The sequence below is a fragment of the Oncorhynchus clarkii genome, chromosome 33, assembly GCF_045791955.1.
Source record: "Oncorhynchus clarkii lewisi isolate Uvic-CL-2024 chromosome 33, UVic_Ocla_1.0, whole genome shotgun sequence".
NCBI classification, from domain to species: domain Eukaryota; kingdom Metazoa; phylum Chordata; class Actinopteri; order Salmoniformes; family Salmonidae; genus Oncorhynchus; species Oncorhynchus clarkii.
In genome coordinates this window covers 5738215-5762598 of record NC_092179.1, presented here as the reverse complement: position 1 = coordinate 5762598, position 24384 = coordinate 5738215, and the positions used below count along the sequence as shown (strand labels likewise).

Below are 24384 nucleotides of genomic sequence, written 5' to 3'. Positions count from 1 at the left end.
CAGCTTTGAGGATAACATGGTAGCTGGCCACGTCGGTTGCACTAAGGACTTTGGGTTCTCCTTCTCCGTGGCCGACGTGAGTAAGACATTTAAAAGTCGGCCCAGACGGCATCCCAAGCCGCGTCCTCAGAGCACACGCAGACCAGCTGGCTGGTGTGTTTATGGAGATATTCAATCTCTCCCTATCTCAGTCTGCAGTCCCCACATGCTTCAAGATGGCCATCATTGTTCCTGTACCCAAGAATGCAAAGATAACTGAACTAAATGACTGTTGCCCCGTAGCACTCACTTATGTCATCATGAAGTGCTTTGAGAGACTAGTCAAGGATCATATCATCTCCACCTTACCTGTCACCCTAGACACACTTCAATTTGCTTACCGCCCCAATAAGTCCACAGACGATGCAATCGCCATCACACTGCACACTGCCCTATCCCATCTGGACAAGAGGAATACCTACTGTATGTCAGAATTCTGTTCATTGACTATAGCTCAGCATTCAACACCATAGTACCTTCCAAGCTCATCATTAAGATCGAGGCCCTGGGTCTAGACCCCGCCCTGTGCAATTGGGTCCTGGACTTCCTTATGGACCGCCCCAGATGGTGAAGGTAGGAAACAAAATTTCCACTTCGCTGATCCTCAACACTGGGGCCCCACAAGGGTGCGTGCTGCATCGCCATGCACGCCTCAAACTCAATCATCAAGTTTGCAGATGACACAACAGTAGTGATAACCAACAAAAACAAGACAGCATACAACACCATAGTACCTTCCAAGCTCATTATTAAGATCGAGGCCCTGGGTCTAGACCCCGCCCTGTGCAATTGGTGAGGTGAGGGCTCTGGGAGTGTGGTGTCAGGAAAAACAACCTCTCACTCAACGTCAACAAAACAAAGCGTACATATCACTGACAAACTGAAATGGTCCATCCACACAGACAGTGTGGTGAAGAAGGCGCAATAGCGCCTCTTCAACCTCAGGAGGCTGAAGAAATTTGGCTTGTCACCTAAAACCCTCACAAACTTTTACAGATGCACAATCGAGAGCATCCTGTCGGGCTGTATCACAGCCTGGTACAGCAACTGCACCACCCACAACCGCAAGGCTCTCAAGAGGGTGTTGCGGTCTGCACAACGCATCACCGGGGGCAAACCACCTTCCCTCCAGGACTCCTACAGCACCCGATGTCACAGGGAGGTCAAAAAGATCCTCAAGGACAAAAACCACCTGAGCCACTGCCTGTTCACCCCGCATTCATCCAGAAGGCGAGGTCAGTACAGGTGCATCAAAGCTGGGACCGAGAGACTGAAAAACAGCTTCTCAAGGCCATCAGACTGTTATATAGCCATCACTAGCGCAGAGGCTGCTGCCTACATTCAGACATGAAATCATTGTCCACTTTAATAAATGGAGCACTAGTCACTTTAATAATGTCACTTTAATAATGTTTACATATCTTGCATTACTCATCTCATATGTACGCTACCGTTCAAAAGCTTGGGGTCACTTAGAAATGTCCTTGTTTTTAAAAGAAAAGCACATCAAATTGATCAGAAATACAGTGTAGGCATTGTTAGTGTTGTAAATGACTGTTGTAGCTGGAAACGGCAGATTTTTAATGGAATATCTACATAGGCGTACAGAGGCCCATTATCAGCAACCATCACTCCTGTGTTCCAATGGCACGTTGAGTTAGCTAATCCAAGTTTATCATTTTAAATGGCTAATTGATCATTAGAATACCCTTTTGCAATTATGTTAGCAGTGCTGAAAACTGGTGCTGATTAAAGAAGCAATAAAACTGTCCTTCTTTAGACTAGTTGAGTATCTGCACCACCCTCTAGAGTGCCCTGCGGTTGTGGGCGGTGCAGTTGCCGTACCAGGCGGAGATACAGCCTGACAGGAAGCTCTCAATTGTGCATTTGTAAAAGTTTGTGTATTTTAGGTGACAAGACAAATTTCTTCAGCCTCCTGAGGTTGAAGAGGCGTTGTTGCGCCTTCTTCATCCCACTGTCTGGGTGGGTGGACCATTTCAGTTTGTCCGTGATGTGTACACCGAGGAACTTAAAACTTTCCACCTTCTCCATTGTTGTCCCAGTGATGTGGATAGGGGGGTGCTCCCTCTGCTGTTTCCATCTCCTTTGTTTTGTTGACGTTGAGTGAGAGGTTGTTTTTTTGACACCACACTCCGAGTGCCCTCACCTCCTCCCTGTAGGCTGTCTCGTCGTTGTTGGTAATCACGCCCACTACTGTTGTGTCGTCTGCAAACTTGATGATTTGAGTTGGAGGTGTGCATGGACACGCAGTCATGGGTGAACAGGGAGTACAGGAGGGGGCTGAGCACACACCCTTGTGGGGCCCCAGTGTTGAGGATCAGGGAAGTGAGGTATTTGTTGTGAAATTGTTAGATATTACTTGTTAGATAGTGCTGCACTGTCGGAAATAGAAGCACAAGCATTTCACTACACTCACAATAACATCTGCTAAACACGTGTATGTGACCAATACAATTTGATTTGATTTCATTCCCCCCTGAATGGCACACATATACAATCCATGTCTCAAGGCTTTAAAATCCTTCTTTAACCTGTCACCTCCCCTACATCTACAACTGATTGAAATGGATTTAACAGGTGACATCAATAAGGAATCATACAGTATATTTCACCTGGATTCACCTGGTCAGTCTATGTCATGGAAAGATCAGGAGTTCCTAATGTTTTGTACCCTCAGTGTCTATTGGTGCATTCGTAACAACCTAACCTAACGTAGCAGGCATACAAAGACGCCTGAGCGGAGTTCCAACATTTGTGTAGGCTATTAAATGCCTGATTTCTCTGTCGTACTACATAACTCATATGGTGTATACCTCCACTCAGGTGCATCCAATTTAATTTGATCATCCTTGAGATGTCACCACAACTAGATTGGAGTCCACCTGTGGCCAATTTGATTTAGAAAGAAACACACCTGTCTATATAAGGTCCCACAGTTGATAGTGCATGTTAGAGCAGATACTATACCAGGAAGTCCAAGGAACGGTCCGTAGAGCTCTGAGATCGAATTGTGATGAGGCATATATCTGGGGAAGGGTATAAAACAATTTCTAGAGTGTTGAAAGTTTCCATAGGCACAGTGGTCTCCTTCACTGGAAAATTGAGAACATATGGAAGTACCCAGACTCTGTCTAGAGCTGGCTGTCCGACCAAACTGAGCAACCGGGCAAGGAGGACCTTGATCAGGGATATGACCAAGAACCCAATGACCACTCTGACAGAATTACAGAGTTCCTTGGCAGAGATGGGCAAACTTGCCAGAAGGACAACAGACTTGACAGCACTTCACCAATTTGGGCATTATGGGACAGTTTCTCAGAAGCCACTCCTGAGAAAAAAGCACATGACAGCACGCCTGGAGTTTGCAAAAAGGCACATGAAAGAATCTGAGATCATAAGGCAAAAGATGATGTGGTATGATGAGACAAAAATTGAACTTTTTGGCCTGAATGAAATGCGCTGTCTGGAGAAAACAAGGCACAGCTCATCACCCATCTAACACCATCACTACCGTAAACCGTGGTTGTGGCATCTTCATGCTATGGGCATACTTTTCAGCGGAAGGAAATTGGAGACTGGCAATGATCGAGGGAACAATGAATGGAGCCAACTATAGGCAAATCCTTGATGAGAACCTTCCCCACCGTTCTCCACGGGATATCAAGTATCCCAGGCAAATAGGTCATGTCTCCACTATATCCCACTCCCACTATAGAGGAAAAAGAGCATTACGGGTTGAGAGAGGCAGAAGAGGAACGTTTCACCAATCCAGACATAGTAGTCCCAGACTGGATCATAGATCCTGGAAACTATAGAAAGGTGTGCCCAGTTCGTACTCATGCAGTTGCGATGACTTAGTATACCAGGCAGAGACGCCCAGAAGGAGGGAACCCCATACTGCCAGATGGTCAAACTACACACGAATCCAAAATCAACACCAACACCAGCCGCTGAGTATTGGTCAAATAAGTAGCATAATAAAGGGTGCCTGACCCGGTTAAAGAGTGTCAGGAATTGATCCGTTTCCTGAGGGGACAGGGACACATTTTTGAATTCCACGCTGGTGGTTATGATCATGTTTTCCCATCCCCATTGCCAAGAGCGATGTTGGCACAATTAGTTGGAAACTATCGTACTCCCGCCTGGTCGTCCACCCGTGAGGCATGCGATCCAGCAACCTAGCAGGTTCAAATTGAACTATTTGTGACAGCTATTGGAAATAGCATTAACATTAACAACATTTGTAGATGTACTCTGCATCGAGAGGACTGGGTATGTGAGTACATTAATAGAATTTGTAAGTCTGCTTGGTTGGCAGGTTTGAAACCTGTTATCAAAATGGCTACTGCAGGGTTAGTGGACCAACATTCTCACTAGGATGAGATAGTAAAAGGAGACTTTGAGAGTGGACTCTAATTCCACTCACTTCGCAGCCGTGCATGTGGTTAATAAAGCCACAGTGAAAGTCACTAACAGTGGTTTTAACGGCAGTGAATCTATTCCAAGGTGCAGAGTGTCAGAGCCCTGTTTTAGGTGTGGGGCCAATGGTCATTGGAAGAGTGAGTGTAGCGGGGCAAAGGAGCTTGAAATAAGCTACATTTATGACAGGAAAACATATTACATTAAGCAGGGTAACAGGCAGAATCGAAAGCGATACAACTGCTTCCCATGTCTCTGACTATAGGATCACTAGGGGGGAGGTTAATCTCGTGAGACACTTTATTCTGTCTTATTCTGAAACAGATTTATAGAATTTCTGAAATAGATTAATAGAATTTATAAAGGAGGGGGTCACGAAATACCCCGGTCATGAAATTTTGTCAGAAATTAACTGTCGGTCTCATGGTAATTGACCATTAATTAACATAAATACATTTAGCATCTTCTGGCTTCCACACATATCCTACAAGCCACTGATGCAGACCTTTGGAACATCTACATTTTAAAAAGTCTAATAAATCCATGTAATATAGCCTACACCTTCACAATAAATCCATTATTTATTTTAGAAAGGTCTAAAGAAGCATGATATGAAGAAAATGTAGTGTTTTTCAGAAGAACAGAATAGCATACTCTGAGTTGTCCTTATGTTAGGTCCTGATATGGCTATGCCAAATGGCTGTGGGCTACGCTAGTTCATTTAGCAGACAAGATTTGCTTACAATTCTGTGGCATTATTTTGTAGTATGAAGAATACAATTGAACAAAGCTGAATAAAATGGAGAGGATATTTTCTCCAAATTATTTGAGGGAGTACGCACATACGGCTATTCCGTGTTGAGCGGTTAACAAAGAAATAGACACTCCTATATGGTTCATTTAGAGTTATTAATGTAACTTTAGTTATTCTACAAACGTTAGGCTATATATTTTGATTTTTAATACATTGTAAGGCTGCATGATGCGACTAATGATGATTTGAAAAAAGTTGCTTGAAAGGCATGAGCTCTGATTAGTTTTTTTTGCACAGGCTGTACACACAACATCAGTCACTCATTCACAATTTGACAAATACTTGATCATGCTTAGAATTTCACGGCGGCATCCCCTTTGTGTGGCCATAATGCACCCTAAACAAATCCATGCCTTTTGCGGCCAGTGCCCGTCGTGTGCTTCTCCCTAAGTGCTGCGTGCTCCAGCACATTATCACAGGCTACAAGTGAAGACAGACACATCAGGGACCCAACTGCGCGTGTCCTTATCTAATTCCGAGGTGCATATTGAAGATATTGGAAGAACTGTCCACATTTACTTTTCATCAGCCAACAATATGAGAAGGCCTAACGAACAGCAAGAGCACTAACGAACAGTCAATCTACTATAACCCATAGTACAAATGTCGACCTATTCTATGCTGTGCAATAAATAAATATTCCAAACATAGTCTGGGGCAGTTGTGGGATGTGATAGATCACAAATTAATACAACCACTAGCATCAAAAAAACTTTTTTACGCAATGTGGCTGACGCAACAGATCAGAACGTTTAGCTTAAAATGTTGATGGCAGCCCTCATGAGAGCCAGTTTCATCATAGCGCTTGATGGTTTTTGCAACTGCACTTGAAGAAACTTTCAAAGTGATTGAAATTGTCTGCATTGTCTGACCTTCATGTCTTAAAGTAATGATGGACTGTCGTTTGTCTTTGCTTATCTGAGCTGTTCTTGCCACAATATGGACCGACTTCTGTATACCAACCCTACCTTGTCACAACACAACTGATTAGCTCAAACGCATTAAGAAAAATAGAAATTCCACAAATTATCTTTTTCAAGGCACACCTGTTAATTGAAATGCCAAGAGTGTGCAAGGTTATCTTCAAGGCAAACGGTGCACTTTTTTGGTTGCTACATGATTTCATGTGTTATTTCATGTCTGCACTATTATTTTACAATGTACAAAAATAGTAAAAATAAAGAAAAACCCTTGAATGAGTAGGTGTGTCCAAACTTTGACTGGTACTGTGCGTATTCAGACCCTTTACTCAGTATTCTGTTGAAGCACCTTTGGCAGCGATTACATCCTCAATTTTTCTGTGTATGATGCTACAAGCTTAACACATCTGTATTTGTGGAGTTTCTCCCATTCTTCTCTACAGATCCTCTCAAGCTCTGTCAGGTTGGATGGGGAGTGTCGCTGCACAGCTATTTTCAGGTCTCTCCAGTGACGTTCGATTGGGTTCAAGTCCGGGCTCTGGCTGGGCCACTCAAATACATTAAGAGACTATTCCCGAAGACACTCCTGCATTGTACTGGCTGTGTGCTTAGGATCGTTGTCCTGTTAGGTAAACCTTCGCCCCAGTCTGAGGTCCTGAGTGCTCTAGATTACTTTTTCATCAAGGATCTCTCTGTACTGTGAGCCGTTCATCTTTCCCTCTATCTTGACCAGTCTCCCAGTCCCTGCCACTGAAAAACATCCCCACAGCTTGATGTTATCACAACCATGCTTCACCGTAGGAATGGTGCAAGGTTTCCTCCAGATGTGACGCTTGGCACAGAGTTCAGTCTTGGTTTCATCAGACCAGATAATCATGTTTCTCATGACCAAACTGAGCAATCGGGGGAGAAGGGCCTTGGTCAAGGGGGTGACCAAGAACCCGATGGTCACTCTGACAGAGTTCTTCTGTGGAGATGGGAGAACCTTTCATATTGACAACCATCTCTGCAGCACTCCACCAATCAGGTCACTAATCTGGATATGCTGGATTTGCGCTCGAATGCTGATGACTGGTCATTGGTCAACAATCAAGATGCACAGCTTTTTGGTTCTTACGCACTAATGAGAATTTAACGATGACTTGCGGGCAGTGGGTTCAGAACAACAAAGGCAAAAAATATATACAAAAAACATTTGTGGGGAAATTATACTACCAACAAAAAGGAAGCTTTGAAGACTGGAAGGGCAAATGGGCATGTGCTCTGCACAGGTAGAGCCCTCCTGTGCACATGCCTGGACCACACTAAATAGCTTTTAGGCGCACTTGACATTGCACTCTCACCGGAGAATCAGAGTTGAGGGGCGGCATCGGGTACACATCAATATATAGCCTAATAAGCAACTAATTCTCAAACAATGAGAAATATTGACATTTCATCAATTACAAATTACATTACCCTCCCCTGGACTCGATTTAAAAAAAGACTAAACCCACCCCCTAACTGAAATTGAAAAAGCATGACCCTGCCCCATTTTCCTCCAGGTCATTCAATACATTTCTAACCATCCTTTAAAAGGGACAGGTGGCTATTTGAGACTCGGCATTTAAGGTACTTCTGTCTGAACACACATCAATAAAATCATACAAAATACTACAGAAGAGAGCATAATTTAGCCACAGAGGATCAACAGCTTCAAAAAAATTATTGTGGATTGTTTTATCACAAGCACTTACAGTCGGGAAGGCCGCAATTTGGGCAGCACACGTGCCAAATATAGAACAGCTTGATGCGTTGTGACTATAGACATACTGTAGTGGTGGCAGCCTATTACAGGATCTGAAGGTGTGGTTTTTTGGAAGCGTAGCCTTGGGTTAGCTCTGACCCGTGGGAGAAAGTGCCATGCCAATTCATCTCTAATGTTGTACTCTTAACTACTGTACAGGATCAGTGTCCTGAAATCATGACAGTTGCTGTTTAATATGCAATATGTGACTAGAATGGTGTTGTAAACAATAGCCAACAACTTGGGACATAGACATGTTTTATATTGTCAGAAAACTTAAATGATTGTTATCTAACTGCAGGTTCCAATTTACATGAGTTATTACAGTGAAGGGCCATCATTACGCACCAATGAGACAAGCGGTGTTCACTTGATTGACAGTGTCTTGGTCCAATGACCACCTATCGTTTTGAAACCTGAAGAGAGAGCAGGAAGGTTACTCCTCCTCACACACCTGGACCATCAGACAAGGCAATGGTTTCCTTACTCGAGGGGCAAGGTCAGAATGGGACTCCCACATGGCCACCAGGGTGTCGTCGCCGCTAGCACCCGTCTCGAGGTCAGGTAGCAACCCACTACAGCAATCAGAACGCCGCTGCTGAAGACTCCCGTCCAGGTTTAATGACATTGTGTTGGATTTCGTGGTTGTCAGGGACGACAGCCCCCTTGGATGGGGGCAATGTAGCAGCGGCAATGTAGCAGGGGCAATGTAGCAGAGGTGTGGCTTGTTGGAGGCGTGGCCTTGGGTTAGCTCTGTTGGACACCCATGGAAGAACGTTTCCTGCCAGTTTGTGTTATGTTGTACTGTGCACTAATTTAAGCTTGTACACTGCCAGTTCTGTAGTCTTAATGAGACTGATGTATGTGCATGTGATATCAAAGAGCCTACTAGAGTACCATTGTTAAGACAGACACTATTTACTTCTGCTATGAATCATACACATTGGTGTGCTGGGGTGGCTGCAGCACCCTCTGATAAATGTTAGTAAGTTTACTGAAATTAAATGTCAATTTTGCCAAAGATAACAGTATATTACTCCTGCCTGAACCAACATAAATAAAATAATTGAAAATACTACACCAAAGAGCATCATTTAGCCACAGAGGAACAATAGCTTCTAAAAAATTGCTGTGGTTTTATCACAAGTACTAAAAGACGATTCACGGTCAATCTGGCGTTTATATTGGTTGTACAGCATTTACTGCGATGCGGTCTCTGCAGAAGTCAGGGCATTCATACTTTTTGCGCTTTGCAGAGCAGAGCTGTTGTGAATAAGTTTGTCAAGGAAGTGAGTTTGTGTTTATACAAAATGTACCGCCCCCACCTAACGTCAACCAATCATGTCACTGCAGAGCAATACATAGCCCTCTGCATTGTTCCAAAATTTGGAAGGAGGACAGCGATGCTTGATTTGGCCTCCGGAGGCTCAGCAATTGCATGACACCCTCCGTACACTGTACATCCTCCATACTGTGCCAAGAAAACATTCCCCACACCAGTTCCCCACCACCACCAGCCTGACACCAGGCAGGATGGGTGCATGGAATCATGCTGCTTATGCCAAATCCTGACTCTGACATCAGCATGACGCAACAGGAAATGGGTTGTGTATCCCAAGTGGCGTAACGGTCTAAGGCACTGCATCTCAGTGCTAGAGGCGTCACTACAGACCCTAGTTTGATTTCAGGCTGTATCACAACCGGCCGTGATTGGGAGTCCCATAGTGCGACGCACAATTGGCCCAGCATCGTCCAGTTTAGGGTTTAGCTGGGGTAGGCCGTCATTGTAGAATTTGTTCTTAACTGACTTGCCTAGTTAAATAAAGGAAAAATTAAAATGATTCACACCACCTTTATTTGTCAGTTTGTGGCGCTTTGTTAGCTTGCATGATTCTTGTCATTCTGCTTCAACCTCTCTCATCAACAAGCTGTTTTCACCCACAGGACTGCCACTGACTGGATGTTTTTTGTTTGTCGCACAATTTTCAGTTAAACCTAGACACTGTTGTGTGTGAAAAGCCCTGGCACCGACGATCATACCACGCTCAAAGTTGCTTAGGTCTCTCGTTTTATCCATACTGTTGTCCAATCGAACAATAACTGAATGCATCGATGCCAATCTGTCTGCTTTATATAGCAAGCCAAGGCCACGTGACTCAATGTCTGTAGGAGCCATCCATTTTCGTGAACCTAATAAAATGGCCGGTGAGTGTATAGGCCTACTCCATAGAAGGGTATTGGACTCTCTGACCCTGGTAATTTGACTGTGAAACTAATGGGTACACTAACAATGGCTGGCAATCCATTATTTGACTGGGAACTGTCATTTTAGGATTTATATTTATTTGGTTGGTTGCAGCTGTCAATTTGTCTTTCACAAATTTCAAAATGCTATCGCATGAAAAACGTTTGCTTTCCAAATGTCTACTGCTGAAAAGAGAAGATTAATCTGTCTGTTTTATTGGCACGAGCGCATCAAATTAAATCAAATTGATTTATATAGCCCTTCTTACATCAGCTGATATATCAAAGTGCTGTACAGAAACCCAGCCTAAAACCCCAAACAGCAAGCAATGCAGGTGTAGAAGCATGGCCAAGATGTTTAAATGTTCATAAATGACCAGCATGGTCAAATAATAGTAGCTATCAATGGTGATGAGCCTAAACTTTGTCTTCAACATTGGGTGAGGCAGTGCCACTGGAAAGTTTATTTAGTAGCCTGCTATAGCCTATATATTTTTTTCAAATTTTGGACAATCTGTGTCTTGAACTGGGCCATTGTTTATGTTGAAGACCAGGTCGTTTTATTGCTCAGTTTGGCACTGTCAGAGTAGCCACTCCTTTTGGTCATTTGTGTGGTATTAAAAAATATAATGCAAATGTATTATCATGTAAATGATATAGAATTGCAATAAATGCGTTTGTAAAAGGCCAATGTTTTTCCAGACTCTGCCCCCCCCAAAAAATCCCCATGTGCAAATGTGATTATAGATGCATGCAATGTTTTATTGTAAAGGGGAATTTTGTTTTTGTTAGTTTTTTTAAAAGCGATGTTGAGATTCTGTATAAAAAGCGCTATATAAAATAAATATATTATAATTTCTATTAGTATAGGACAACCCCGCTCTCACCAAGCTGTGAGAAACATGGTTTCTCAGAACATTATGAGCTAGCTGGGGTCAATTTATGGCATGATCACAATAATCTGTAGCATGTGTTTTGCTTTAATGTGTATATATAGCTACCTATGTCTATTTCTAATGTGAAAAAAACTCAAACCTATCCAATCATTTTAACTGCTAATGTCATCGCAATTAGAAGGTTTACATGGGTATTGATATGAAATGTACTTCTAGCGCCGCCTCTTTCCTGGTTTTATCGTATCAAACAACAAAATATAACACGGAAGTCCCACCCACACTGGAGAGCGATACAAACAAACATGGCGGAACCCGCTTTGGAATCATGGATTAGGATGGATTTTCCAACATTATTGAATGAAATTCTCGCTGAGAAGTTCCGTGAAAAACATTTACTTGTTTTACAATCACTGACAAATGCGTTACGAATTCAGGATTACAGGTGCGCAAATGGAAGAGTTATGTAGCTAAATGTGGCTAACTAACTAGCTATCAAAAGTCCTCAGCTAAACAGTCCGAGGCAAGCTCAGGAGTAGCAGCTAGCCATCGTGTTAGCCATGTCCTGATTTTGTCTGTATAAATGAATATTTGCTCGTTTGCTGTATTATCCATTATTCTCAAGTCTTCTGTGTTCAGTTTTCACTTGACAATTTTAAAAGCTACACCCAAGTCAACGTGTTTGTGTGTGTGCGCGCGCTCACAGAGACCGCAGTGAGGATGAAGCCTTCAGGAGCCTAATGAAGATCCTGTCAAAGCTATCAGAGGAGATCCAGGCTGCAGGTGGAGAGGTTGAAGAGCTGATCCTGCAGTTGACTGCAGCATGCTTCAGAGCCCAGAGGAATGGCTGTGTACAGTGTGCACGCAACCAGTCCCTATTGAGGTGGGCTGCAGTCCGTATTGAATCCAGTTTCCTTGACACACACAAAGCATGCACACAAACGTTTTACATTGGGCCTACATTTAGTTAATTTACCAGACACTAATCCAATCTCACGCACAGTCAAGGAAGAGTTAATAACATTACCAAGCACATCCACGTCAGTAGTTTTTGTTTTCACAGGAATTTACACATCAAAATCCCGGGGGTGTTCTAACAGTTTCCCTGTTATGAAGTGTTCCCCCCTCTGTCCGGTTGTGTGTGTGGTTTGGTTAAAACATAAGCAAACCTACCTTGTTATCCAGGTCACTTGGTGCTATTGACCTGTCAATCAGAATCCTAGACATGCTTCAGAAACTGAAGTCTGAGAACACTGACTACGTCTTTGAAGGTGATTGTTTTATAGTCCCTCCTATGGCTGAAGAGAATAAGTGTAATCTGATATTTGCAGTTCTGCTTACTTGTAAAACATTGTAACATATTGTACTGTTCAAATTTGATAGGATTTTTAAAAAATCGTAACATCTCTCTTAATGGTCTTATACATGTCTGACTGTTGATCGCTGCACTTTATCATTGATCTAGCACTTCGATGTGGGGTACAGTTCATTGGAAACCTTGCTGTTGATAACCAGTTCTGCAAAGATGACATTTGGACGCTCATCTTTCCAGATCTTCTCTTGTAAGTACTTGGGCCCTACATCAGTTTCACCTCTCAAGGCCTCGACCTTATATGCAAATCATGTATGGGAAATTAATGTTAAAGAATTAAGCTTGAGCCTTACATGGTTTTCACAATTCACGTTAGGACTTCATCTTTATTGACCCTTTAGGCCTACAAACAGCAATCAAAGGGATTTTATGCATGAAAGCATAGTGTCAGCGAATCGTACCAGACTGGATCAAAGTTACTGATGTGTTGACTGTTCTTATTTGTTTTTACAAACAATTGTATTCCTTCATTATATACAATTTACAGACACAAAGTATTTTGCAGTAGTTATCTTTTTGTTTGTTTTTAATCCTATCCTTCATCTACCCTCAACCCATCCCATCTATCTCTGAAGATCATCCAGTTTGATTTCTATGTTGGCTGTGTTTGCAGGGCCCTTCTGGGTGTGGATGATGAGTGGGCATTGGCCTATTCCTTCATGGTGCTCCACACCTGTCTGTGTTGTCTGTGTTTGCAGGGATCTTATAGGTGTGAGTGATAAGTCAACTCTGTGTTGTCTTTGATCACAGGGCCCTGCTGTGTGTGGATGATGAAAGGGCAGTGGGCTACTCCTCCATGGTGCTCCACACCTGTCTAGATGAACACAAGGTGGAGCGACTATCTCATCCAGGGAACATCCACCTGGCCCTGAAGGTCATGGAGCTGTGTAGGACTCAGTCAGAACTGGACTGGACGTAGGTACCCTCTGAGAGGTGTGGGAGATGGGGTTTGCTGTGTGTTAATGTACACACAGTATATAAACATGTATGGTACCTATTTTTGACAGGGTTTTGATTGCTACCCAGCACTTCCTCAAGTCCTCAGTGCTCGTTAAGAACATGTATGCAGGGATGAGCCATCAGGAGAGGTAACTCCATCTAGTTCATCCAATTAAAGAATCTAACTACTTTCACAAATACTTTGAAACTAGTATATCTACACCCAAAGTGAGCAATTCTTTCTCCTTTTGATGGTCCCAAATGTGTGATTGACATGAGTTTCCTCCTTACATTGATCTTCTAGAAAAGCTAGACTGTACAGTCGTGGCCAAAAGTTTTGAGAATGACACAAATATTAATTTTCACAAAGTCTGCTGCCTCAATTTGTATGATGGCAATTTGCATATACTCCAGAATGTTATGAAGAGTGATCAGATGAATTGCAATTAATTGCAAAGTCCCTCTTTGCCATGCAAATGAACTGAATCCCCCCCAAAACATTTCCTCTGCATTTCAGCCCTGTTACAAAAGGACCAGCTGACATGTCAGTGATTCTCTCATTAACGCAGGTGTGAGTGTTGACGAGGACAAGGCTGGAGATCACTCTCTCATGCTGATTGTGTTCGAATAACAGACTGGAAGCTTCAAAAGGACGGTGGTGCTTGGAATCATTGTTCTTCTTCTGAACCACGGTTACCTGCAAGGAAACACATGCCGTCATCATTGCTTTGCACAAAAAGTGCTTCACAAGCAAGGATATTGCTGCCAGTAAGATTGCACCTAAATCAACCATTTATTGGATCATCAAGAACTTCAAGGAGAGTGGTTCAATTGTTGTGAAGAAGGCTTCAGGGCGCCCAAGAAAGTCCAGGAAGCGCCAGGACCGTCTCCTAAAGTTGATTCGGCTGCGGGATTGGGATACCACCAGTACAGAGCTTTCTCAGGAATGTCAGGAGGCAGGTGTGAGTGCATCTGCCCGTACAGTGAGGCGAAGACTTTTGGAGGATGGCCTGGTGTCAAGAAGGGCAGCAAAGAAGCCACTTCTCTCCAGGAAAAACATCAGGGACAGACTAATATTCTGCAAAAGGTATAAAGATTGGATTGCTGAGGACTGGAGTCATTTTCTCTGATGAATCCCCTTTCCGATTGTTTGGGGCATCTGGAAAAAAGCTTGTCCGGAGAAGACAAGATGAGCGCTACCGTCAGTCCTGTGTCATGCTAACAGTAAAGCATCCTGAAACCATTAATGTATGGGGTTGCTTCTCAGCCAAGGAAGTGGGTTCACTCACAATTTTGCCTAAGAACAATGCCTTTTCCAGCATGATGCAGCACCTTGCCATAAGGCAAAAGTGATAACTAAGTTGCTTTGGGAGCAAAACATCGATATTTTGGGTCCATGGCCAGGAAACACCCCAGACCTTAATCCCATTGAGAACTTGTGGTAAATCCTCAAGAAGCGGGTGGACAAACAAAAACCCACAAATTCTGACAAACTCCAAGCATTGATTATGCAAGAATGGGCTGCCATCAGTTAAGATGTGGCCCAGAAGTTAATTGACAGCATGCCAGGGTGGATTGCAGAGGTCTTGAAAAAGAGGGTCAATACTGCAAATATTGACTCTTTGCATCAACTTCATGTAATTGTCAATAAAAGCCTTTGACACTTATGAAATGCTTGTAATTATACTTCAGTATTCCATAGTAACATCTGACAAAAATATCTAAAGACACCGAAGATGCGGACTTTGTGAAAATTCATGTGTGTCATTCTCTAACATTTTGGGTACGACTGTACATAAATCCAATTAATTACATAAATATTGATGGAGCTGCAGGGTGACGTTGCTGGAGCTGATCTCTGCTCAGTTGGGAGAGGAGGACTCTGAGGATTGTGGGATCCCCCCCACCGTAGCTACCTTCCTGGCATCCTGCTTCCAGGAGCGCTGTGGGGCCGTGCTCACACTCGCCTCCGAATCAGACAATGAGGTATCAATGATCCGATTGGTTGTATAAATTACCTGTTCCATAGCCTGGGTACCTGACTGTTTCTGTGACATTTTAGATTGCCTTTTTTTTATTGGTTGATTGATTTGTGTTGTATTTTGTAGGAGGCCCTGACTGTGATCAGCCTGTTAGATGTTCTCTGTGAGATGACCTCTGATCACAAACAGTTCATGTTCCTGCAGAACCATCCTGACCTCCTCAAGTCTACCGTTGGTAAATAAATAAGTACACCAAGGTCTATTGAACTGGAAGTTTACAAAACCTTTTACCTATGATGCTTAGTCTTTTGACATTAGAGCCCTGATAAATGGCCAAGTGCTGTTATCTTTTTTTTTTGTAAAAACCACCAGCATGTCACACTGTCTCAAACGTCCATGACAAAGAAGGTGGCCCACAGTTTAGAGTTTACACTATCACTACAAATCCAGTGACATAATATGGTTGTACTGTGATGGAACAGAACTATGACACTTAAAGTACCAGCAGGTTCATGCCTTTCTGTTGAGAGAGACGCTGTTACATTGAAACAGCAGTCACATCTTAATAATTGAATCTATCATCAGCGGGACTGAGACAAGGGAATACCTCTCACCTCTTCTGTAGAACAGATTTCTCTGTCCAATTGATAATTTTGCCTTTATGTTCTCTGTTGCTTTTTTCTGTTCACTGATTGTTATTTTGTCTTTTCCTGGGCCCTGGATGCTTTGTCCGACTTCTGATGTAAAAAAGGGCTTTATAAGTAAATGTGACTGATTTAATTGATATTCTGGTACTGTATCCCTTTGTGTGTAAAATGTGTGTTCTCCTGTTCATCTCTCTTTCTCCTCTTACAGATCTCCTGCAGCAGGTCCATGCTCTGGGGAAGACCAGTAAGAATGTATTCACTGCAGCTCAGAACTTCTCCTTGGCTCAGGGAGGAGACTGCTCCTCCTCTCCCTCTGTCAGCTTCAAGGCACATCTCATCCGTCTCATAGGAAACCTCTGTCACGGAAACACTGCCAACCAGAACAAGGTATGGATGGATGTATGAAAGAAGGAAAAAACAAACAAATGAATTTACTGTGTTGATCCCCAATGAGGGAAATATGTTTTGCCACCAGCAGCAGACATCAGACAAACAATGCCGACACACAGGCATACAGCTGGCACAGATATAGTGCAGATCGTCGTCGACAAAACATGGGTGCGGGGGTCGAAGATTAAATGACTGACTTTCTTGTGATGCAACACCATTGATAAACTACATTTCATCCTAGGCTTTGAAGTTTACTCACCCTCCACAGGTTTTGTCTGTGAGCGTGTCCTTTCAGAGTAGGATTTGCAAACTCCTTTTGAACCCTTAAATAAGCCCTAGGGTCCTTTCTCAGTGTCTAAAAGAGGGGTTTAATCCTTGCAAAGGACAGATCAAGGGTCAAAAAGCATGTGTAAAAGGTCAGGCAAGGAGACATGTAAAATGGAGAAAATGTCAAATGACACTTCCTATTCTAATCAATTCTGGTCGAAAGTAGTTCACTAAAGGGAATACGATGTCATTTGAGACACATTTTGAGTTGAATAGCACATACAGTGATCTCCTCATGCTGTCTCTGTGCTTCCTGGGTCACACCGGAGAGAGAATATGTGCTTTTGAGTCCATCGTGGCACTGAGCCATATTGGCTTCCTCATGGTGGTATTATTATTAAATTAATGGAGGAAAGAGAAACATTTCCTTACTCATTATCTGTTCCATCCCAGCTATCGGCAGCTATCACTGACTGATATAAACACATTTAATAGAAAATAAGAGGAATGTGGGGGGGAAACTGGCATGTGTCCACTTGCATTGGCTTAAAAACCTTGCTCCCACTTTACAAGGCCCTTGAGAATCATAGTAGTAAACCTTCGCCGGCTCCCAGCTGGTTAATAATCATTATGATACTGTTTGAGTAAGTCTTTTTTACATATAGGCTTAAGTTTACATTTTTAGTTAACGAAAAGTGCACACTTACAGTAACTCAGCATTTTCTCTCTTGCTATGGCCATTCATGACTCTACCAATGAATTTGTAGAGTAACCGCGTGTATGTAAATTAACCGATATAATTAGATGGGTGACAGAGACCAGTGCAACACGTTGTGACAGCTTTAGACCAGCCCACAGCCACACATGGCTATTTTCCATGGTAGTAGGGATTTCCTAAGGATAGGGACCTCAATGTTGGCTGATCGGGACGTAGATGTTGGTTAGTTATTGAGATTGTCCTATATAAACCAAGGAGAAACAACACTTTAAACAGCTTCTTCTTGCATAAGGAAAATCGCCATCTCAGCATTGTTTTAAATTGGCCCTATCCATAGACTCAAGCCAAGCAGAATAATTAGTGAGACTAGTGTTTTTTACTGTGTTTGGATGAGAAAGTAGTTTTTTGCATTGTAAATATGTTTGTTTTGATTATATTGTTTTGTGTTCTTCCAGGTTCGGAAACTGGATGGTCTTCCTCTCATTATGGACAACTGCAGTATTGACAGCAACAATCCCTGTATCCTTTTCTTTTGTCTAGAATCTAATGTCCCTTTGGTGAATAAATGATACTAGTCGTGTAACTATCATCGTGTTTTGGGGGCATGACCTTTGTACATCTGTAAGTTTCTCACACATTTTTCACGATTAATTAATGATAATCTGTAATCATGGTAGCATTCACATTCATGTAGAAGTGTTCAGAAACATATTATATTCTTATTCACAATAGAAGTGGCTCCAAAATGACAGAATACATTATTTATCATTCATTTATTTTGGGCACAACATAATCCAAAACACAACCAAAACAAACTGCAAATGCGTCCAACAAGTTTGAAGAGTCACAAGCTTGATGTAGTCATTGTGTGCTCGGGAATATGGGACCAATTACTACATTTGATGTACTATGTGAATTTGTCCAAATACTTACGACAAGGTCAAACGGGGGGACAAGATGAATAAAGTGCATTCATTTCTAAACGTTAAACAGATACGTATGAAAATACCCTCAAATAAAAGGTTACAATCTGTACTTTTTCGCCTCATAAAACATTTTTATCTCAAATCCCAAATGCTGCAGTACAGGGCCAAATTAAACGTTTTAGCTTCACTGTCCAAATAAATGTAGGGGAGTGTATGTCTACATACAAGTCACTGGTGAATTATTATACAGTATGCGTCGTGTATCCATCATGTTTATACTGTTGGTGGATGTTGGTACTGACAGAACAGCGGCTTAGTTTGTGTCCGCCTCCGAACACCCCCCGGGGACTAGCTGCCGGTCAGGGCACGGTGCCAGCTTGTCTTTTTCATCAGCTATTCATCTGAGCCCCACTCTCCCCCTGACCCCCTCAGGAAGGAAGTTGTCATCGACGGTTACTGTTGAGCTCCCTCTGCTCTTCTCAGGTGGGCCATAGCCAGGCCCACTGGGCAAAAACTGTTTGAAGCAATGTTGTTTCCAAGTCAATTCAACAAAAAAATGATACGTGGTAACGTTGAATCAATGTGAAAAACTGATTCGATTTGAAAAGTTAACATAAATCCAATGACATTAAATGTTTTGTTGATTTCAAGTAAAATTCACTTAAGTTGACATCTGAATCTAATGTAAACCAAAGCTAGATGTTGAAATGACGTCTGTGCCCAGTGGGTAGCTGTGCGGGCTTTGCCAGTTTGAGATTATTCTATTGGTCCATTCAGCCAGGCAAGCTCAATCAAGCACAGATAAAGCATTTATAAATGATTTAGAATGCTATTTGAGCCCAGGTCTCAGCCACAGCTACATGGCCTGGTCACAGAGGAAGGAGAGGAAGGACGGGAGGCTGGGTCGCTTCCTTGTCATTCAAAATGGACACAGTACTCACTCACTGTACTGATAGTTTCCTGTACAGTGGGATGGTGGTAACTAATTGAGAGTGGGGGTTAGTGTTACTTTACTTTGATTTGTGGTGGAAAGGGAGTATGCGTGAATGTGTAGGAGACCAACCAATGTGGGTAGTTTTGTGTAGAAAAAAGCTTTTGAAGGTCTTGTTTGTCTAGCTCTTGTTCCTCTCCCATAGTAAAAACTTTAACTCTCTTTGTGCCACGAATGTATTTGTAATGCTATCCTTAACTGTTGTTTCTCCACCAGTCATCAGTCAATGGGCCATCTTTGCCACCCGGAATATTCTAGAACACAACCTGGAGAATCAGGAGCTGGTGGCAGCTCTAGAACGTCGCGGGGTGGCCGATGACTCCGCCTTGAGGGCCATGGGCTTTAGAGTAGAGGAGAGAGATGGTAACGTGCTGCTCAAACCTTGTTCAAAGGACCCTTAAAGGTGCCCTAAACTCTAAGGACTATATTGTGCTGCACCATATAGTGCTGCATTACTTTTTAGTGCACTATTGTTTTGCTCTGGTAGTGCACTACTTTTTTTAGCTCTAGCTCTTTTTTTTTCTTCTTTTGGTTAAACTGTGGGATGGCCTGGACCCAATGTTCTGCTGAGATTTGTTATGGTACAGAAAACACACAGGATGGGCCCTTATTTAAAAGTAGGTTTAATTTGGAGTGTAGAGTGGTGTTTTTTTTTTTTTAAATGTGTGTTTCTTAAGTAAAGGGAAATTAAGGGTTTCTATGGGTCAAGTGAACTCCTGCTGGTATCGGTGATCTAGTGTTGGGGTTTAATCATCCAACAAAGGGCTACTCTGTTTCCTGCCCTTTCACCCCTCTGAGGGAGACTCTTAACATCGGCAGGGGGTGGGCTCTAATCCCAAAACCAATCAATTTTGCGGAAATCAACAAAAAGCGAGAGAGTGACCGAAACATTAAGGAACTGGACTGGAATGTCGATCTGACTTCAAGCTAGCTTCTGGAATTCTCACATTTTATGGAAACCTCAGGCATTTTGACTGGAGAATGTTTTTTTTTTGATTTCCACACAAATGATTTCAAACCAATTTAATGGTGCTAACCAAACTATACAGGGTGCCCCCTCCATTTCTAAGGATGTTGCTCATGGAATGCATTTTGATTGTCTCGCTACAAGCGTTGCACTATATCTGCATTTACCACCCTGTTTTGGCTTTTGGTGAGAATAACAATGACACATAGGACCATTCCTGTCCTTCAGGTACCGCATGTTTCTTTACAACAACAAACCTTAGTTACATTTTAGATACGTATTTGTTACATGTTCCAACCAACAACACCAGTCGTCAACTTCCTTACACATTTCAATAACCTAATCTATGTTATGTGGCAGCTTTGTTTACTGTGTGTGTGTGTGTGTGTGTGTACTTTGACTAGTGTGGATGTTCAGCAGCCAGCTAGACAGAGGACAGACGACCTGAGTGTGATTGGAACAGTGTGTAGACAGTGAGCCGTTGTGTAAGTGGTAGTATATGTGTTTGTAGACAGAGAACAGGTAGTGTGAGTGGCAGTGCGTGTGAATCAGACCAGAAGTATTGGCTTGCAGAACGACCCCCCCCCCCCCCCCACTGAATAAGCTGACCGGTCCTGACACCTCAACAATGCATTGCTTTAGTCACCCGGCCCACTCGCCGCTCTGCCCTATTTACTCGGTCTCTTATTTTTTAATGACAAAATGTATTGAAACAATCGGGTTGACTTTTCCCAATCCGCTGGGTATAGTGAGGGGAGCTTATGAGGTTCCGGTCCCCAGCATTTCAGACGCCTAACAAAACACGGCCTTTACTTCTGCTCCAGCGGCTGCCTGCAATGCTTTTCAAACACAGGAAAACACAGAGGGAGCGTCAGGCTGGCTGAATGAGGTGGCAGTCACAGCCGTCTATTCAACAACTTCTGGGTCAGGAGTAAACAGCTGTCCAACCGCAGTCAGGACTGAGCGGTGTCATCAAGATCAGCCGTTTCACAACTCAAACCTTAACTCTGTACTCCTGTGCCTTCTGTACTGGTATTCTTCACAAATTATATCCGTACTACTCAAGCTCTATATAATGGATGATTGTAACTTTAACTGCTGAATAAAACTTGTGACAAATGTTCTGTTTTTTTTTTTTCCAGAGAGAATGGGTCAGTCTTTTGTAAATTCAAGTATGCTTTTGTGTCTAAAGACAGCGGTATAGTAGTTTGGACAGGGAACCCAATAAATCACTAAAGGATGCTCAGGTTTTATTAGAAAAATTATAAGTATCCATTTGTCTGTGGTGCACTCAATCCTGCATGGCCTAAAAGCTAAGTAATCATTTCTCATGATAGCAGACATCCAATCCAACACTGGATCAGTAACATCCATTTATTTTCTTAATACTTAACATTTTGCCGGCGCATTTCTTGATAATCCAAGTAAACCAGGAGCTATAGAAAATGATGGTCTTCATATTGAGAATAAAATAATCTGGGCTAATTGTCGAACACATGGTCTATGTACACTACAGCAACTTTAATAAATCAGAGACAGAAAAATCATTCAGAATAATTTGTAGCTCTCAAATCTTTAAAAACAATGACAATCAATGAAAACAAAGTGCCATATGTAATGCATATAAAAATATACTCTTTGTTTTTTTTTAGCTATATAAAGCCTAAATAAAACAAAATCGCTGAATACATAGAAGGTTGATGCCTGAAATAGCTCAATGACCCCTGGCCCATGCCCTCTTTCCATAGATCTGTATTATATGGTTCGGCAAAATACTTATTCTCAGGACAGGTTGCCTTTAACTCTTTAACGCATCATCTCAGAATGCTTACACCGCATCATCTCAGAATGGGAATAATTACCTCCCCCCCATGTTGGAATTGAGACCGAAATAGGAACATGTTTTCTTTTTCTTTTGTCTGGACTTGAACGGGTTGCTTTGTTGGGCTCTTTTGGTAAAATGATTCAGTGCAGCACTCACCAATTCACCTAGTAACATGTTAAAATCATGTTCAATGAATTGAGGAGGGATGGTGAGCAAAATAATAAGATAACTACTTAGACACGCTACTGACAATAGAAATGCACAGATTTAAGAAAATGAAAATTGCAAATGAAAAAATGTTTTGTACTCTACTGTTGTGGCTTTATGCTTAATGCCACACTAACTCTGGTAAACTTCAGTAGCAATCAAAGAGAAAAAAATATATATTAAACATTGCTATCCATACTATAAGACCTTTTAGTTTGAAGATATCTTAACATAAATAAAGCATTTATTTTCAGTGTTCAAACATACAGTGCCTTCAGAAAATATTTACACCCCTTGACTTTTTCTACATTTTGTTGTGTTACACCCTGAATTGAAAATGGTTTACCCCATAATAATGTCAAAGTGGAATTCTGTTTTCGGAAAGGTTTTACAATCCTTTGCAAAGAAGGGCACCTATTAGTAGATGGGTTAAAAAAAAAAAAGCAGACATTGAATATCCCTTTGAGCATGGTGAAGTTATTAATTACACTTTGGATGGTGTATCAATACACCCAGTCACTATGAAGATACAGGCGTTGTTTTTAACAGAGAGGAAGGAAATTGCTCCGGGATGAGGCCAATGGCGACTTTAAAACAGTTACAGAGTTTAATGGCTGTGATAGAACACTGAGGATGGATCAACATTGTAGTTACTCCACAATACTAACCTAATTGACAGAGTGAAAAGAAGGAAGCCTGTACAGAATACAAATATTCCAAAACATGCATCCTGTTTGCAAGAAGGCACTAAAGTGATACTGCTAAAAATGTGGCAAAGTAATTAACTTTATGTCCTGAATACAAAGTGTTATGTTCGGGGAAAACACAACACACTACGAGTACCACTCTCCATATTTTCAAGCATAGTGGTGTATGCAACATGTTATGTGTATGCTTGTAATTGTTAAGGACTGGGGAGTTTTTCAGGATCAAAATAAATGGAATGGAGCTAAGCACTGGTAAAATCCTAGAGGAAAACATGGTTCAGTCTGTTTTCCACCAGACACTGGTAGATGAATTCACCTTTCAACATTTACATCTTATCCAGAGCAACTTACATTTTCATCAAATGTTTTGTTGTTGTTGACAATAACCTAAAACACATGGCCAAATCTATACTGGAATTGCTTACCAAGAAGACAGTGAATGAGTTGCCGAGTTACAGTTTTGACTTACATCTGCTTGAAAATCTATGGCAAGACCTGAAAATGGTTGTCTAGCAATGATCAACAACCAATTTGACAGAACAATAAGAATTTTGAAAAAATTATTGACAAATGTTGCACAATCCAAGTGTGGAAAGCTCTTAGAGACTTACCCAGAAAGACAGCTGTAATCACTGCCAAAAGGTGATTCTTACATGTATTGACTCAAGAGGGTTGAATACTTATCTAACTAATCAAGATGTATTTGTGTTCATTCGTTTTTTTTTTTTTACAAATGTTAGAATTTTTCTCCCACTTTGACATTATAGAGTATATTGTTGACAGGAAATTACAAATCCATTTTAATAACACTTTGTAACACTACACAAAAAAAACAAGGGGTGTGAATAGTTTCTGAAGGCATTGTAAATACAGTGTGACTGGATAGTCAAGGTACACCACCATTCTACACCAGTCTTTTTAAACCACGCTCCTTTCTCTCTGCATCCGTCTCGCATCGCAGTCAAAAGGCACTTTGCTGATGTACCGTTTCCAGTTTGAGGTTGTAATTATGTCAGTTAATCTGTTTTTTTTTCCCCTGTTTCAGATGTCGAGGTTATTTTGCTTTTATGAGCAGTGTTACCGAGGAGGTGAAAACTGCACTTGATAAAGTTTGGGTCCGCAATGCTTCCAATAACAGATTTGCTTGGTTGGAGACAGAAAAATGAACAACCACAATCCTTGCACTTCATCAATATCTTGCAACACATAGTATATCTGCATCACAGTTTTCCAGTCAGCACATAAGAAGAAAACATTATTTGCCTACTTTTCAAAGTAATTTCTCTCTAAGTAATTTTAGTACATTTAAT

General features: G+C 41.9%; 1 protein-coding gene across 1 annotated transcript; it reads left to right on the top strand.

Moving 5' to 3' along the window:
* Positions 1–11410: 11410 nt before the first annotated feature.
* On the top strand, positions 11411–21882 carry LOC139393066 (ataxin 10). Its single transcript, XM_071141407.1, has 11 exons — positions 11411–11581; positions 11843–12019; positions 12322–12407; positions 12602–12698; positions 13259–13423; positions 13516–13596; positions 15283–15433; positions 15556–15664; positions 16285–16463; positions 17907–17970; positions 19585–21882. The coding sequence occupies exons 1-11, from the start codon at positions 11442–11444 to the stop codon at positions 19767–19769; spliced, it is 1434 nt and encodes a 477-aa protein (XP_070997508.1). The 5' UTR covers positions 11411–11441; the 3' UTR covers positions 19770–21882.
* Positions 21883–24384: the final 2502 nt, after the last annotated feature.